Genomic DNA, 17,419 nt, shown 5'->3' with positions numbered 1-17,419 from the left:
AAAATACAAAAACGATGGTGATTAAAATACATATAATCACTCCCAATGAATGTCTTAGTGCATTAGATACAGTATGGTGTGCAGTAAATATCAACTGACGATGTAAAAACAGGGGGCATTGATGGCCCAATGGATCCGGGCACAGTCACAGTCCAGAAACCCAGGGTGTATGTGTGTGACCCGATCTTATAACCCCGGTCCTTCCACCCGGCCTGAACCAAACGCCTGGCAGAAGATCTCCGTCTTACAGGCCCTGCGGAACGCCAAAAGCTCCCACAGGGCCCGCAGCTCTTCCGGGAGTTCATTCCACCAGGTTGGGGCCAGGACTGAAAAGGCCCTGGCTGAGGCCAGGTGTACTTCCCGGGGCCCTGGGACCACCAGCAGATTCATACCTCAACATCCCTCCCCGACCATGGAACAGGCAGAAAAGGAAAATATCCATCCCTTTAAACTGCTTGATCCCTGCCTGGCCGAATCACACTCAAATCGCGGTTCAGCAACTGTTCCTCTTAACCGCTGCTCTATGCTGGCTGTCAAGGCTAGGGTATCATGACCGATGTGGCTATCCCATTTCAGTTCTCTGATGAGTGTGGGAACATGTTAGCCCTTGCAAGGGATTCTCAAAGTCTCTCCAGGGCAAAGAGAGGCCTTCTCACTTGGAAAGTAATCAACGTTTCTTGATCTACACGCAATCCAGTGTTCAGCGTTCAAAAGCTGGGCTTCGAAGTAAACAGAATCGTCCCTCTGACCTTGGGTTAGTCAAAATGAACTTAAGATTCCACCTTGTGTGGGTTAGCGAACCAAGAAGGAGTTGATCAATCCGTCTTGCAATCCTGGAATCACAATTGAGAAAAACATAATTGACGGGGTGAGATCCTAGGACAGCGTCTTCTCCTTTGCCTCAGCTGTTATAATCATGGTGGAGATAAATTGCTTAACATTACCACATACGATCGTGCGGAAGAATGACTTAGGAACTCTGACTTACCCAAGGCAAGGCAGAGTGATTTTGCAATGCCTCTAACACAGGGTTTCGGTTGAAACACTGGGGTTTCTTCGCAACCCTGGAAGCGTTCCCCAAATGGGTGGAAGGTAATTTTTTAATATATATTTTTAAACTTGTTAGACATTTATCAGGTGATATGACCACGTATGGTCATGTCAACCCACCTACCCCTCCCCAAATTGGCCAGTGATGGGCCTGGAAGGGGTGGGAAGGGGAGGGGCCCTGGGTGGGCGTGTCCTTAGTTCGGCTTCCCAACCCTATTTTGTGTCACGGTTTCTTGAAGCCTGAGGAATGTTTCAAGGGGCAGTCAATGGTAAAAAGGGCGAGAAAGAGGGCTCTAATGGTTATGTGGTGCGATCTTCGTGGTGCCTCCCTTGGGCAGCCAAAATCTGGAATTTAGAGATTTGGAATCTGGAATTTGGAGATTACCTGCCAGGCTATGGAAGATGCTGCAGGAGAGGCAGGTGAAGAATAGAACAGATGTACCCTCGTCCCCAAGGCAGGTGGAAAACAGGACTGAGACCCTGGCTGTTTTGATGGAACTTTTCTTTATTTAGGTATTTGCGCTCCACTTTTCTCCCCTGTATGGATCCTTGGGCCAGTCACAGTTCTCTCAGAGCTCTCTCAGCCCCACCTACTTCACAGGGTTCTGCTGTGGGGAGAGGAAGGGATTGTATGCCCCTGTGAGATAAAAAGTAGGGTACAAGAAAACAGCTCCTCTCTTTTACGTGTCTGTGTATGTGGGAATATAATTTAATAGCACAGTAAAAGACCAACACAATTTTTCTGGGGTAGATACTTTTGTGAATCAAATATCTGATGAAGTGCATCTTGACTCTCAGGAGCTTATAAGCCTAGGGCCTAGATAATTGGGCTGGTCTCAAATGAGGTTGCCAGCTCCACGTTGGAAAACACCTGGAGAATTGGAGGCGGAGCCTAAGGAGGGTGGGATTTGGGGGAGGGGAGGGACTTCCATGGGGTCTAATGCCACAGAGACCCGCTTCCAAAGTGGCCATTTTCTCCCAGAGACCTGACCTTTGTCACCTTAAGGTGACATTCTAGTGATCATTCCAGGAGTTCTCCAGCCTTCCCCTGGAAGCTGGCAACCCCAGTCTCAAAGGTGCTGCTGGACTCCAGTTCAGTTCTGCTACGGCAGACTTGGACAGCCACCCGCCCCGGAGGCTTCTGCAAAGAGACACCTACGCAAAGCTTGCATCACACGTCTGTCGTGGACTGGTTCTCTCGCCCGTCACCTGAGAGGCATCCTCAGCCCTTCTGCGCCCAGTTTCACTTCCCGACCAGCTGTGGGCTCCTCCCAGCACTGCAAGCCTCAGCTTCGGCCCCGGGCCAAAACGGAAGAGAAAACTTGGACCGCAGAAGCCAGGAACGGCAGTCTCACCTGAGGCCCCGGGCAGGTAAGGAACGATTTACTGGAGGGGGGAGAGAAGGTAAGCCAAGAGAGTAAGGCATGCTGGGGCTCTTCCTTTCTCTCTTTTTAAAAATTATTATTATTTGCTGTGGTCTGAGATTCAGATGAGGTTTGAAAACTCCCTGGGTGTCTGTTTTCAGTAGCGGTTCCTGTATTTCATAGAAGAGTTTTTTTTTGGGGGGGAGCTGTGGCACACCAGCAAAGCACCTGCTTGGCATGCAGAAAGTCCCAGGTTCAGTCCTCGGCATCTCTAGTTAAAAGGACCAGGTAGGAGGAGGAGGAGGAGACATGGAAGACCTTTCTGGGGAGAGGCTGTGATTCCGTGGAAGAGCACCCGTTCGGCACACAGAAGGTCCCAGGTTCGATCCCCGGCATCTCTGGTTTTAAAAACAGAAATATTCCCCCCCCCCGGTGGAAAAGGTCACCAATATCTGAACAAAGTGCCAGAACTGGAGCTGCCAACGCTGAGCTGGGAGATTCCTGGAGATCTGGGGAGTCTGGGGATTGCAGAGGAGGCAGCTCTGCCTGGAAGAACGTCCTCAAGTCCCAGAGACTGGAGACCAGTTGTAATTCCAGGAGGTCTCCAGCCCCAAGGTGGAGATTGGCAAGCCTAGCTGGGATACAGCCTCCTGTCTAGACAAAGAATCTTCTATGGGAGGTATGAGATGCTTCAGCGGAAACTTTTCTAACAGCCCCTTAGCTCTTCTCCGTAGACCTCAGTAGAAGCGCCCTCCCCTATACAGACAGACCTCAAGCCAAATATTTCATGGGAGGGTCCAACTTCCCATCATTGCGAACTCTAAACCACATTGGGTGGTGCCGGATGAGGTCACGGGTTGACTCCTGGTGATGTCACGTTGAATGGCAGGATTACTAACATCACTTGCACACCGGATCAGTACGTGTAGGGGAAGGGTGGTGACTCAGCGGCAGAGCCTCTGCTTGGCACGCAGAAAGTCCCAGGTTCGATCCCCGGCACCTCCAGTCTAAACGGATTGGGTGGCAGGTGCATGGAAGACCTCTGCCTTGGAGTGCTGCTGCCAGCCTGAGTTGACAATGCTCACCTTGATGTACCAAGGATGTGATTCAGTCTAAAGCAGGTACATGTGAGAGTTCTAATCAAGGGAGGGACCATGGTTGAGAGGAAGAACCTCAGCTTGGCAGGCAGAAAGACCCAGGTTCAACCCCTGGCATCCCCAGATAAAAGGACTCAACGGTGGTGTTGGGAAAAACCTCTGGGCAAGACCCTGGAGAGCTGCTGCCAGGCTGAGTAGACAAGATGGACTAGTGGTCTAGAATCATAGAATCCTACAGTTGGAAGGGACCTCCTGGGTCATCCTGTCCAAACCCCTGCACTGTGCAGGACACTCACAACCCTATTGCCCATCCACTGTCACCTGCCACCCCCTTGAGCCTTCACGGAATCAGCCTCTCCGTCAGCTGGCTCTCCAGCCTCTGTTTAAAAATTTCCAAAGATTGAGAGCCCACCACCTCCTGAGGAAGCCTGTTCCACTGAGAAACTGCTCTGACTGTCAGGAACTTCTTCCGGAGGTTTAGACGGAATTTCCTTTGGATTAATTTCATCCCATTCATTCTGGCCCGTCCTTCCGGGGCAAGAGAGAACAACTCTGCTCCATCCTCTACATGGCACCCTTTTAAATACTTGAAGATGGTTATCAGATCCCCTCTCAGTCGTCTCCTCTCCAGGCTAAACAGACCAAGCTCCCCCATCCTTTCTTCATACGTCTTGGTCTCCAAACCCCTCCCCATCTTTGTTGTCCTCCTCTGGACATGCTCCAGTTTGTACATTCCTCTTCAACTGGGGTGCCCAAAACTGAACACAGGACTCCAAGGGAGGCCGAACCAGAGCAGAGTAAAGAGTCTGCTTGAGTATCAGGCAGCTTCATGTGTTTGTGTGTGACAGCTCTCTGGAAAGGATGGAGACCTGCAGAGTAGCTGGGCCAAATCATTTCCCTGAAGCATCAAGCTCATCAAGCCACAAGGTACCACCTCCAAGGTGAAGCCAAGACTCTGCAGTGTGCGCAGAACTGCTGTCAATCTCATGTTTCCATCTCAGAGCTTCCAGTTGTCCTTGCTTATGCCCATGATAACAGAGCTACCACACCCTGCACATGCCTCTGGCAAGCTTCTACCACAACACTCTTGCTAGAGGAGAGCATGTGTGGGCAGGAGTGGTTCTGCAGAACAGAAGAACATCAGAAGGTGGAGGGTTAGTGGCTCAGGGGAGGGACTGTGGCTCAATGGCAGAGCCTCTGCTTGGCAGGCAGAAGGTCCCCAGTTCAATCCCCAGCAGCATCTCCAGTGAAAAGGACCAGGCAGGAGGGGATGGGAAAGACCTTGGCCTGAGACCCTGGCTCAGTGGCAGAGCCTCTGCTTGGCAGGCAGAAGGTCCCCGGTTCAATCCCCAGCAGCATCTCCAGGGAAAAGGACCAGGCAGGAGGGGATGGGAAAGACCTTGGCCTGAGACCCTGGCTCAGTGGCAGAGCCTCTGCTTGGCAGGCAGAAGGTCCCCGGTTCAATCCCCAGCAGCATCTCCAGGGAAAAGGACCAGGCAGGAGGGGATGGGAAATAACTTGGCCTGAGACCCTGGCTCAGTGGCAGAGCCTCTGCTTGGCAGGCAGGAGGTCCCCGGTTCAATCCCCGGCATCTCCAGTTAAAAAGGACCAGGCAGGAGGGGATGGGGAAGACCTTGGCCTGAGACCCTGGCTCAGTGGCAGAGCCTCTGCTTGGCAGGCAGGAGGTCCCAGGTTCAATCCGCGGCATCTCCAGTTAAAAAGGACCAGGCAGGAGGGGATGGGGAAGACCTTGGCCTGAGACCCTGGCTCAGTGGCAGAGCCTCTGCTTGGCAGGCAGAAGGTCCCAGGTTCAATCCCCGGCATCTCCAGTTAAAAGGGACCAGGCAGGAGGGGATGGGGAAGACCTTGGCCTGAGACCCTGGCTCAGTGGCAGAGCCTCTGCTTGGCAGGCAGAAGGTCCCCGGTTCAATCCCCGGCAGCATCTCCAGTTAAAGAGGACCAGGCAGGAGGGGATGGGAGAGCCCTTTGTCCGAGACCCTGGAGCGCAGCTGCCTGTCTGAGTCGACAATACTGGCTTTGATAGACGTGAGATTCAGTACTAAGCAGCTTGATATCTTCACGCTGGCGATGTCCGGAATTGGCAAAGTCTTGAAAAGCGCCAATTCCTGTTGCTTCTGGATTGCATTTTAAAAATCCTGCCGTTATATAATCCCTCCCCCCCCCCAGCGTCTGGGAGACGTTATCTCTTAGCCAGGAGCGTTCCGGTTGAGGTGCAGTGATGCGCATGGATACGAGATTGCAGCCAGAGCTGCTTAATGCCGTGTCTGTGAGTCAAAAGACAAAATACAGGCTCTTCCAGGATTCCAGCCAACGTTGTACTTTCCACCCACAACATCAATTTGTAAACAGTTTCCTTCGTGTATCGATGGAAAATTGACTCTGGCTTTAAAATACAGCAGCTTTGCGGTGGGAGATTTTAGGGGTTGCCATCTCAAGTCAGGAAATTCCTGGAGATTTGAGGGTGCACCCTGGGAAGAAGAAGAGTTGGTTGTTATACCCTGCTTTTCACTACCCAAAGGAATCTCAAAGTGGCTTATAATTGCCCTCTCTTCCTCTCCCCATGGTAGGCACCCTGCAAGGTAGGTAGGACCGAGAGAGCCCTGACAGGACTGCTCTGTGAGAACTGCCCTATCAGGGCTGTGACTGGCCCAAGGTCAGCCAGCTGGCTGCATGTGGAGGAGAGGGGAATCAAACCTGGCTCACCGGTTTAGAAGCTGCCACTCTTAACCACTTTGGCTCGGGAAGGGCAGGACATCATGCCCAGGAGTCCAATCTACAAAGCTGCCATGTTCTCCAGGGGAACTGTTATATGAGACGGGAGGCTGGACTGGACAGACCCCTGGTCTGATCCAGCAGGACTCTTCTGGTGCTCTTACGAAGATCTTGGCCTCTCTGTCCTGTTGGTGGCCTCCCAGAGGAACTGGCTGGCCACCACATGAGACAGGAGGCTGGGCTTTTCTGTTGCCCCAAAGAGTCAGACCAGAACCAATGGCTTAAAATTAATTCAAAAGAAATTCCATCTCAACATCCGGAAGAAGTTCCTGACAGCGAGAGCAGTTTCTCAGTGGAACAGGCTTCCCCGGGAGGTGGTGGGTTCTCCCTCTTTGGAAGTCACCTTGCTGAAATGCTGATTTTATGAACTTAGGCAAATTGTGAGTGGGTGGGCAGGAAGGGATTGGGTCATTGCTTGGCTCTTGTGGCCCTCCCTTACCTGCCCAGGGAAATGCCGATCACTACTTTCGAGTTAAGAAGTGAATTTCCTTCAGGCCAGATTGGCCAGGGATTCTGGTTTTCTTTTTTTTGAGGGGGCATCATCTGGGCATAGAATTGGGGTCACCGTGGGTGGGGAGGTAGTTGTGAGTTTCCTGCATTCTGCCGGGGGTTGGACTAGATGACCCTGGAGGTCCCTTCCCACTCTATGATTGGGCTCCGCTTATTCTGTTCTTACAGACCCACCTCTGCCCTTTTACAGGTGAACCGCGTGGAGACGGTGACCATGGCAACTTTGTACCCATCGCTCGAGGACCTGAGGGTGGACCAGGTGCTGAAGGTGAGGACCTTCCGTTTCAACCGGTTCTTGATGTGCCAGCCCTCCCCCCTCCGGACAGCTGGCCGTGCCCGGATTGGGCCGGCCCCTGCAGCGCCCACCCCAAAACCTGGCTAAGAGGCGTGCACCACCTGGCAGCCACACACTCCCCACCAGCCACCGAGTCCTGCCCAGGCTCCTGCTTCACCCGGCTGGCAGCGGCTGGCAGCGGTTGGCCCCGAGGAGGCGGTGGCCCCGAGGAACTGGCAGGTGCCAGGATGAGGAGGGGGCACCCCAAGGCGTCGGCGGTGCCCACGAGGAGGTGGTGGCTGTAATAACAAGCTGGCAGCAGCCACTGGGTGAAGGAGGTGGCCCAAGGTGGGGGCAGAGGCTGAGAGGAGCTGGCGGCCTCTAGGGGGCGGTGCCAGCCCCGGGGAGCAGCCGACTTCCGTGGCCCTGAGCCACCAGTGGACCCAAGCGTGTCCAGAGATCTGTACCAAAGTTCTGTTCCCTTTTGTCGTTTTAGGCCCAGGCCAGCACAGCCCCCCAGGCTCCTGTCTCTGTGCCAGCTGCCGTCTCTGTCCCGCTTCCAGAGCCGGTCCCAGATTCTCATGTGGTTTCGGCTTCAGCTGCTGGGGACCCTCCGGAAGAGAAGTCTGAGACCTCCCAAGGAGATGGTAATTCATCCGAGAGAGAGAGATTAAAAGGGCCCTTAAAGCAGGTGTCCCCAACAGGGCGCTCATCAAGAGTTCTTAGAAAGTGGGCGAGGCCAAGAGCAGCTTTTGCTTAGCTAGGATTCTGATTGGGTGTCGGATATTTGATTGGCAGGATATTTGATAGCAGCTGCCCATCTGGCGTTCAGCGTGTGACTGGAGTGAAGCCCTAGGCAGCCATTTTGTGGCCGAGGACAAGGTAGACTTAACCATGACTGGAGTCTTCCTCACAACCAAGAACACTGTTCTGATTAGTATATCTGGAGATGCCAACCTCCAGGTGGGACCTGGAGTTCTCCAGGCATTCCAGATCATCTCCAAAATGCAGAGATCAGCTCCCCTGGAGAAAATGGATGCTTTGAAGGGTGGACTCAACAGCATTGTGCCCCACTGAGGTCCCTGCCCTCCCCAGGCTCCCCTCCCCCCAATCTCCAGGCATCTCCAAAACTCGACTGCCCTGGTGAGACAGCCAGCACGGCATCGTGGCTAAGAGTGGCAGCCTCTAATCTGAAGAACCGGGTTGGATTCCCCACTCCTCCGCATGCAGCCAGCTGGGTGACCTTGGGCCAGTCACAGATCTCTCAGAGCTCTCTCAGCCCCACCTACCTCACAGGGTGTGTATTGAAGGGATCATAAGCTGCTTTGGGAATCCTTCAGGCAGTGAAAAGCAGGGCACAAGAAACCGACTCTTCTGGGCCAAGAGAACCAAGAAGTAGAGGCGGTTTTGTCCATTGCCTGCCTCTGCATAGCAACCCTCGTCCTCCTTCTAGGTCTCCCATCTGAGTCCTAAACAGAACTGACCCTGCTTATTTCTGCGATCTGATGAGGTCAAGCTGGTCTGGGCCCTCCAGGGCATGAAAGTTCTGTTCCCTGCAATTTATCGTGAGCCCCAACACCCCTAAAGAGACAGCCAATGAGATGACGAACAGCTGTGAGGTCCGGAGGCGACCTTTTTGTGAATCTCAGAGTGCTGTGCTACCCGTGTGTGTGTGTGTGTGCGCGCGCAAATATTGGCAGCTTTCCCCTCTGAACTGACCCTCCCCTTTCTGCTTCTTTCCAGGCCCGCCCGTGCTGTACCCCAATCTTTCCGACCTCAACGATTACATGGGGCTCTCCCTTTCCAGCGAGGAGGTCCAGAGGAACCTGGCGCTCCTCCCCACAGGCAGCCACGTAAGGGATCGCTCGGCAAGCGGAGTTTGCACAGGGCGGCGGCGGGGCAAGTGGCGGGGGGGGGGGGGAATAGCCATGCCAGCTCCACCTCTTTCCCTCCCAAATTCCTGGTGCTCTTCTCCTCTTTGCATATTAAAACTCTGCCAGCAAGGACCAGGGGTGGCCCACCCCCAAGTGTGACCAGAAGATCTTCCAGAATCAAGACTCAGTCCCTAAACCACAGAGACCTATTCCCCTGGAGAAAATGGCTACTTTGGAGGGTGGGCTCTCTGATCTTCCCCAGGCTCCACCTTCAATCTCCAGGTATTTCTCAGCCAGGTGTTCACAAACCTGTGAGGCTGGAAACCCTATCAAGAGCTGGGCTGAACGTTGCTCTCTCTCTGTCTCTCTGTCTCCGTGTGTCTCTCTCTGATTGTGGATTCTGGGCCAGGAGGTGGCCTCAGGTGGGCCTGCACCTGGCGGGATGGCCGCCCCCGTGACAGGAAACAACCTGGGCCTGCGTCGGGCGGAGATCAAGCCAGGCCTGCGGGAGATCCATCTCTGCAAAGACGAGCGCGGGAAGATGGGACTACGGCTGAGAAGCATCGATCAGGTGCTTTACTCTTGTCTTCCCAAATGTTTCCTTTTGTGCCCACCTGAAGGCTGGTAACCTTAAGGATTTTGTCCCCCACCCCCACCTCCACTATATGTACGGAGAAGTCCCGTCTCCTAGGGCAGGGGTAGTCAACCTGTGGTCCTCCAGATGTCCATGGACTACAATTCCCATGAGCCCCTGGCAGCAAACGCTGGCGTTTGCTGGCAGGGGCTCATGAGAATTGTAGTTCATGGACATCTGGAGGACCACAGGTTGACTACCCCTGTCCTAGGGGGCTGTAGCCTCTCCCGAATCTTCCCTGGTCCATCCCGGCAGCCAGCAATTAACTATCCCAACACCCTTTCTGTGATTTTATGTCTGCGTCCCGCAAACAGCCAGAGAAAGGGATGCAGAAGTGTTTTTCCTGAGCATGGCATCCTAGGCAGAGTTGCCAACCTCCAGTCAGCAACTGGAGATCTCCTGCAATTGCAATTTCATCTCAGCTGCTTTGGAGGGTGGGCTCCATGACATTGTACGCCACTGAAGTCCCGCCTCTTCCCAGGCCCCTCCCTCCCCGGGCTCCGCCCCCTAAATCTCCAGGGCTCTCTCGGGCCCCATGCTGGCCTCGCTCCCCAGCTTAAGCCTCCGGGCTCCTCTCACAGCCTCCTCGTCTGCCGCAGGGGATGTTTGTGCAGCTGGTCAAGGCCAACTCTCCGGCAGCCCTGGTGGGCCTGCGCTTTGGGGATCAGGTCCTCCAGATCGATGGGAAGGACTGCGCTGGGTGGAGCACAGAGCGGGCAAAGAAGGCGCTGAAGAAGGCTTCCCCGGAGAAAATCGTCATGGTGGTTCGAGATAGGTAAGAATAAGGGAAGCCATGTTTCTCTCTCTGTCTCTCTCTGTCTCCTTGTCTCTGTCTCTCTGTTTCTATTTATCTCAGTCTCTCTGTCTCTGTCTCTCCCTCTGTCTCTCTCTGTCTCACTCTGGGTCTCTGTCTCTGTCTCTCTCTCTCTCTCTCTCTCACATACACACACACACACAATGTACATACAACCGCTACCTGAGAGCTCTTCAAAAAGACTGCTGTGCTTTTTTTCTGAACTGGGTGTGAGTTCTTGTGGCTCAGGGTGGTAAAGCAGCCGACATGCTGTCTGAAGCTGTCTACCCATGAGGCTGGGAGTTCGATCCCAGCAGCCGGCTCAAGGTCGACTCAGCCTTCCATCCTTCCAAGGTCGGTGAAATGAGTACCCAGCTTGCTGGGGGGTAAACGGTCATGACTGGGGAAGGCACTGGCAAACCACCCCATATTGAGTCTGCCATGAAAACGCTGGAGGGCGTCACCCCAAGGGTCAGACATGACTCGCTGCTTGCACAGGGGATACCTTTACCTTTACCTTCTAGAAGTTAGGGCCTCACGCTGGCTGAAGGTGTGTGACCCTGCTTTTGGGACTACCGTTTGGGAAAGGGCTGTGGCTCAGTGGAAGAGCCTCTGCTTGTCATGCAGGAGGTCCCAGGTTCAATCCCCGGCATCTCCAGTGACAAGGAACAGGCAGGAAGTGGTGGGAAAGACCTCTGCCTGAGACACAGGAGAGCGGCTGCTGGCCTGAGCAGACAATACTGACTTTGATGGTCTCACTCAGCAGAAGGCAGCACCGTGTGTGTTCATGTGAATTTGGGATCTGGGGAAGGGAGAGAGGAGAGTGGATGGGGTTATGGTTTACCAAGGACCCCTAAAGTTGCTTCCCTCTTCTCGGGGGGCGGGAGCTGAAACAGATTCCTTCCCCCGGTGGAAAAGTGCCAGAATTAGAGGGGCCAGTGCTGGGATGGGAAATCCCTGGAGATTTGGGGAGGGGAAGGAATTGGGGAGGTTGTCTCCACCTGGGCTGCAAATCTCTCCTCGGCCACATTGGCACCTTGTGGTGGAGGCGGCCGGCAGGGCAAGTTCCTCTCTCCCGTCAGTCGTGACCCAGGGAAAAGGGTCAGCGGTTGGCAGACGTGTGTGGCCAGCCTCTCTCGGGCCACCTCCACTGAGGCACCGTGTCCCGCAGGCCTTTCCAGCGCACGGTGACCCTGCACAAGGACAGCTCCGGCCACGTGGGCTTTGTCATCAAGAAGGGGCAGGTCGCCTCCGTCGTCAGAGGGAGCTCTGCGGCCCGAAACGGGCTCCTCACCCACCACTACATCTGCGAGGTCAACGGGCAGAACGTCATCGGCCTCAAGGTGAGGATGCGGGACGGTAGGGGTTAGGAGCGAAGGGGCACATTCGTTCAAGCCCTGGCCTGGATGGCCCAGGCTAGGCAGGGCTGAATCTGCACTTACTTGGTTTATTCCGTTGTGGATCCTGCTGAATCCTGATTGATTTGAACTCTGGTCTTCCTCCCCCCCCCCCCCCCCATTGAAGCAGAAAAGTGTTCTGCACATGGTTAGGGAAGCTCAGAAGGGGGGTGGGAGGAAGCCAAGCACAGCAGGAGCCTCTTTCTTTTCTTGAAGGGGGGGGGGGAGAGTATTGGAGACAGCAGAGAAGGAAGAATAAATCCAAGAGGCAAATCTCTGCTGAGAGAAGTTCGGGCTTCCCCTTTAAGGCAAGCTTGCATCCTGGGAATGAGGAAGCCTTTGGACTGAAGCCTTGGCCAATCAGGGCTTCTCTACCTCAGAGGCTCAGCAGCAAGTTCGGAACAGGCAGAGATCTGCATGCTCTCTCATGCCGATTTTTCAAATATTGAGGGTTGTAGCCACTCTAGGATATTGCAGGGAAAAGGTAGGGTCATTTCAGATCAATCATGCTTGTTGCAGAGGGAAAATTTAAATCGGAGAAAATAGAAATGGAAATCGCATTCAGTGGAGACGGCAGGGACTGAATCGACCTGGGATCAGAATAAAATCTCCGTGCAGATTAGGCCCAGGTCTCAGAAGCGAAGCAGGGTTAGCCCTGGTTAGTATTCAGGTGGGAGACCTGTAGGAAACCTCAGGGTTGCTACGCAGAGGCAGGCAAGGGCCCACCACCTCACCTGAACTCTGCCCTCTTCTGCATGGCCCAGGTTAGGCCAGTCTTGTCAGATCTCAGAAGCTTAGCAGGGTCAGCCCTGATTAATACAAGAATGGGAGACCACCCAGTAATCCAGGGTTGCTACGCAGACCCTCAGTTTAACTCTGCCCTGATCCAAATGGCCCAGGCTAACCCAAGGTCATCAGATCTTGGAAGCCCAGCAGAGATTAGGATGGAAAACCACTTGGAAGTCCAGGGCTGCTATGCAGACCCTCAGTTTAACTCTGCCCTGATCCAAATGGCTCAGGCTAACCCAAGGTCATCAGATCTTGGAAGCCCAGCAGAGATTAGGATGGAAGACCACTTGGAAGTCCAGGGCTGCTATGCAGAGGAAGGCAACGGCTGACCATTTCCGAATGTCCTGGAGCCTCCATGTCCATTTCTCAGAGCCCCCCTTCCAAAGCTCCGGTCTCCTCCAGCGGACCGGTCTCTGAGGCCTGGAGGTCAGTCGTAATGCCAGAAGATCTCTGGGCCCCAGCTGGTATCTGATGAAGAGAGCTTTACTTCTGACAGCTTTAATCAGGAAAATCCCTTTGGAGCCCAAGGTGCTACCGGACTCAAGTTTTGATCTGCTCCTACCAGCTGACATGGCTACCCACCTGGAATAGCCCCCCCCTCCCCAAACCCCGCCCTCTGTGGCCTCCACCCTCAAAGTCTCCAGGTTTCCCCAGTCTGGAGCTGGCAACCCTAAATGTCAGTAAACATCCGTTTTTAGCAGAGCAGGTTTATAGGATAGTGTGATGCTCTTTTGTGCTCCAAACCGCTCTCTGCTCCTGCAGTGCTCAATGTCTTCCACTCTCCTTTCTCCAGGACAGGGACATCACGGACATCCTGACCAATGCCGGCAACGTGGTCACCCTCACGATCATCCCTGCCGTGATCTACGAGCACATGGTCAAAAAGTAAGCAGCTCGGGAGAGCCAGCGAAGGGCAGCAGCCGGGTTGCCAACAACCAGTTGGGACACACCTGGAGATTTTAGGGGTGGAGCCTGGGAGGGTGGGATTTGGGAAAGGAGGGATTTCAGTGGGGCAGAGTGCCTTTGTCCAGCCCCCAAAGCAGCCACTTTCTCCAGGGGCAGGATCTTGTCACCAGGAGGTCCGTTGCAATCCTGGGAGACCTCCCCTGGAGGTTGGCAGCCCTACCAATGGCTGGGCAAGTTTTGAGCAGACAAAACACAAGTTTGATGCTTGTTAATCAAATTAATCTCTTTACTTACTGTGTGAGGTTGGAAGAATGCTCTCGGATCTATCAGTTTGGGGAGGTGGGCACGCCAAGCTTGTTTCTAGGGATGCCAGTTTCCAGGAAAGGCCTGGAGATCCCCTGGAATTATAGCTCACTGACAGTCAACAGAGATCCGTTCCCCTGGAGAAAAGGGCTGCTTGGGAGGGGGGACTCCATAGCATTAGACTCCCTGCCCCAAATCCCGCTCTGTGGGTACGAATCTGCTGGTGGTCCTGGGCCCCCGGGATATTCTCCTGGCCTTGACCAGGACCAGGGCCTTTTTGGTGGAAGGAGCTCCTGGAAGAGCTGAGGGCCCTGCAGAATGGTCAGCTTTCCACAGGGCCTGCAAAACAAACTCCCAGCTCCACGTCCAAAGCCTCCAGGTATTTCCCAATCCAGAGCTGGTGACATTCTTAAGGATGCTAGTCCCCAGGTGGGACTGTGGGTCCCCTGGATTAATAGATCATAGACTCCTAGAATCCTAGAGTGGGAAGGGGCCATACAGGCCATCTAGTCCAACCCCCTGCTCAACGCAGGATCAGCCCAAATCGACAGACGTGTGCGTGTTTGCTCAAAAAGTTTGGGGACCCCTGGGTGAGGCGACTCTAGGGCCTGCTCTGTGCTTCTGGAACCACTGACTGAAAAGTACATTTGCCTGCTGGTGAGTCGTTACGAGCTGTGGGTGACCAGACAAGGAAATGCCCCCCAAAGCCAGTTCTTCCGTCACCCTCGTGAGGCTGTGTTGTGCTATTTTATAAAACCTAGATCTGATTCTCCGAATCTCTTCCTTTCTCTCACAAGGCTTTCTCCGGGGCTTCTGAAAGCAACTATGGATCACTCCGTCCCCGATGTTTAAAGCTGGTGAAGATTTTCGTGTGCGCCTCCTCTCTCTTATGACATGAACCACCACAGACCCCGACAGAATGACTCAAAGGACCGGTGCTTCTCCTCGGAGAATATTTAGCAGTGAAGAGAGATGCAACCAATTCCTTTAATGCTTTCACTGATCCTTGGCAGGGCTGCCAGATGTCCCATGGTGGCTCCGTTGCATGGGCCGGGGGATACAGCTATCGTGCAATTTTCTAGTGGCTCTTAACAGCATCTCTGCATTGTCGCCACCTTGCATAAGGAGATAGGCAGCCTCTTCTCTAATTTACACTTAGCCTGAATTTAAACTTGAGAGAGGCTGAGGCTCTTTGGTAGAGATGGCCTCTGCCCTGTTGTGGGCCCTCCAGGGGAACCGGCTGGCTCTTGTGAGGGACAGAACACTGGACACAATGGCCCAGGCGTCTGATCCAGCAGGGCTCTTCATAGAATCATAGAGTTGGAAGGGGCCATACAGGCCATCTAGTCCAGCCCCCTGCTCAACGCAGGATCAGCCCTAAGCATCCTAAAGCATCCAAGAAAAGTGTGTATCCAACCTTTGCTTGAAGACTGCCAGGGAGGGGGAGCTCACCACCTCCTTAGACAGCCTATTCCACTGCTGAACTACTCTGACTGTGAACATTTTTTTCCTGATATCCAGCCTATATCGTTGTAGTTTAAACCCATTATTGCGTGTCCTTTCCTCTGCGTGTCCTGTTCCTCCAATGGGAACAGCATCCTGCCCTCCTCCAAGTGACAACCTTTCAAATACTTAAAGAGGGCTATCATGTCCCCTCTCAACCTCCTTTTATCCAGGCTGAACCTTCCCAAGTCCCTCAACCTATCTTCATAGGGCTTGGTCCCTTGGCCCCAGATCATCTTCGTCGCTCTCCTCTGTACCCTTTCAATTTTATCTGATGTTCTTACAGTCTGCTTTGGACATAGAAGATCGCTGCTTCAATCCCCGGCTTCTCCAGCGACATTAAGTATTAGGTCACGTAAAAGACCTTGACCTGAGATTCTGGAGGGGGCCAGCCTGGTTGAGGAGGAGCCAGCAGTGACCGTGGCAGACCAAGGATCAGCTTCCGTAGAAGACCCATGTGGGTGTTCAACCTGCATTCTGCATCCAGGTCACACAAATACAGCATCTCCCGGGGCCTGCAGCTTTGTACAAGAGCAGGTTGGCTTTGGTTTAGCACGAGGCCCGGGACCCGCTGATGTATTTTAGGATCAAGGTGGAGTCGCTGCATTAGTCTGAACCAGCAGAACTACGTTGGTGTCCAGAGGCACTTTGAAGACCAACCACGTTTAATTCTGGTTATACACTTAGGTGCACATGCACACTGCATCGGGTACACAGATATTGGAAGAAGTGTGCATGCGCACGAAAGCTGATCCCCAGAGTTCAAGTTGGTTGGTCCAAGGTGCACCTGGAGTCCAACTTTGTCCTCCTGCCTTATCTGCTTGCTCTGTGTATTATCTTGCTTTCAGGGCATGGTTTTCTACCTCCACAATAACATTTTCTGCATCCGCCAATTTCCTCCAAAGCAGTAGGACAAAATCAGTCCAGGGGCATCTTGAAGACCCAGAAAGTTTTATTCTGGGGATAAGCTTTCATGGGCAGGCATGCTTCTTCAGTGACATCTCTATCTAAAAACATGTGCTTGCACATAGATGCTTTTACCCAGGCTAAAGGTTTGTTGGGAAGTGAAAAGTAGGGTATAAAAAGCCAGCTCTTCTTCATCTGCTTCTGGTATTTGACTTAACACAGTGCAAACCCAGAGCATTGTTTGGCATACCCACAAAATATCAGCACTCGAGCAAGGAACGTCATCCTGAGGGCCCCCAATGGGCCCCTTATCGGAGGTCATTACATGGGGCTTCTAGTGTTTCCTTGGTGGGCCCGTTCTCATGGGCTGACTCATCCCTGACTTGGCCTCTGTCCCAATGCCATGAAAGTCAAACACCCACCTGGCTCTGGCCAACGTGCTTCTCCTGTGGGGTTAGCCCTGGCATGGAACATGGACACCGTTGGCTTGAGACCCAGAAGATGTTTATTACGGCCACCAAACAGACAAAGGTTACAGGACACCGGGAAGGAACACGCCCCCCGAACACAATACAGCTTTTTGTATTTAAAAATATACTATATAGATTTGTTTGTTTGTTTCACTTTCTGTTGGGTTTTGCAAGTACCATCCCTTCGGGCGTGAAAGGGTTAAGCTGCAGTTTCCGTACGCGAATCAATAGCAAGTGGAGAAGAGGGCCAATTAGGCGTAGAGTGCATTCTTCCCACCAAAAGGGGGAGGCTTTATCTGTAATGTGACCTTAAGATTGACTATTGGCTAATCAATATATTGGAGACAGTTCATGCTATTTTTCATGTACACGATAAGTGGCACTTGGGGGGGGGGGACTTCCATTCCTTCCTTCTGGGGGCCAGAGGTGGAGTAGATCGGAGCTAGAAAGATGATTTAGAAGAATCTTAGAATCCTAGAGTGGGAAGGGACCATACAGGCCATATAGTCCACCCCCTGCTCAGTGCAGGATCAGCCTCAAGCATCCAGGAGAAGGATCTGTCCATCTGCTGCTTGAAGACGGCCAGTGAGGGGGAGCTCCCCACCTCCTGAGGCAGCCCCCTCCACTGCTGAACTAGACTCCTAGAATCCTAGAGTGGGAAGGGGCCATGCAGGCCATATAGTCCACCCCCTGCTCAGTGCAGGATCAGCCTCAAGCATCTAGGAGAAGGATCTGTCCAGCCGCTGCTTGAAGACG

At 53.4% G+C, this 17,419-nt stretch overlaps 1 protein-coding gene across 3 annotated transcripts; it reads left to right on the top strand.

The window, feature by feature from the left end:
* The first annotated feature begins 210 nt into the window (after positions 1–210).
* On the top strand, positions 211–17,294 carry SDCBP2 (syndecan binding protein 2). 3 transcript variants are annotated; one of them, XM_077335998.1, is made up of 9 exons: positions 211–2,421; positions 7,005–7,082; positions 7,585–7,735; positions 8,832–8,941; positions 9,372–9,533; positions 10,196–10,371; positions 11,561–11,732; positions 13,369–13,460; positions 14,582–17,294. In XM_077335998.1, the coding sequence occupies exons 2-9, from the start codon at positions 7,029–7,031 to the stop codon at positions 14,634–14,636; spliced, it is 972 nt and encodes a 323-aa protein (XP_077192113.1). In that variant the 5' UTR covers positions 211–2,421; positions 7,005–7,028; the 3' UTR covers positions 14,637–17,294. The 3 variants fall into 3 exon arrangements, with proteins under 3 accessions (XP_077192113.1, XP_077192111.1, XP_077192114.1); XM_077335996.1 differs by lacking the exon at positions 211–2,421 and having other exon boundaries at positions 5,699–7,082; XM_077335999.1 differs by lacking the exons at positions 211–2,421; positions 7,005–7,082; positions 7,585–7,735; positions 8,832–8,941 and adding an exon at positions 9,037–9,244 and having other exon boundaries at positions 14,582–17,293.
* Positions 17,295–17,419: the final 125 nt, after the last annotated feature.

Source organism: Paroedura picta, chromosome 4 (assembly GCF_049243985.1).
Source record: "Paroedura picta isolate Pp20150507F chromosome 4, Ppicta_v3.0, whole genome shotgun sequence".
Lineage (NCBI taxonomy): Eukaryota > Metazoa > Chordata > Lepidosauria > Squamata > Gekkonidae > Paroedura > Paroedura picta.
The sequence above is the reverse complement of the archived record's forward strand: the minus strand, read 5'-3'. Positions and strand labels throughout refer to the sequence as shown.

What these genes read in the sequence shown, in the direction of transcription:
- SDCBP2 (XM_077335996.1), top strand. Translation starts at nt 6,924, where the DNA reads ATGACCCTGGAGGTCCCTTCCCACTCTATGATTGGGCTCCGCTTATTC. An exon ending in GGGTGGACCAGGTGCTGAAG is followed by an intron (nt 7,083 to 7,584) that starts GTGAGGACCTTC and finishes TTGTCGTTTTAG; the next exon opens with GCCCAGGCCAGCACAGCCCC. An exon ending in TGAGACCTCCCAAGGAGATG is followed by an intron (nt 7,736 to 8,831) that starts GTAATTCATCCG and finishes GCTTCTTTCCAG; the next exon opens with GCCCGCCCGTGCTGTACCCC.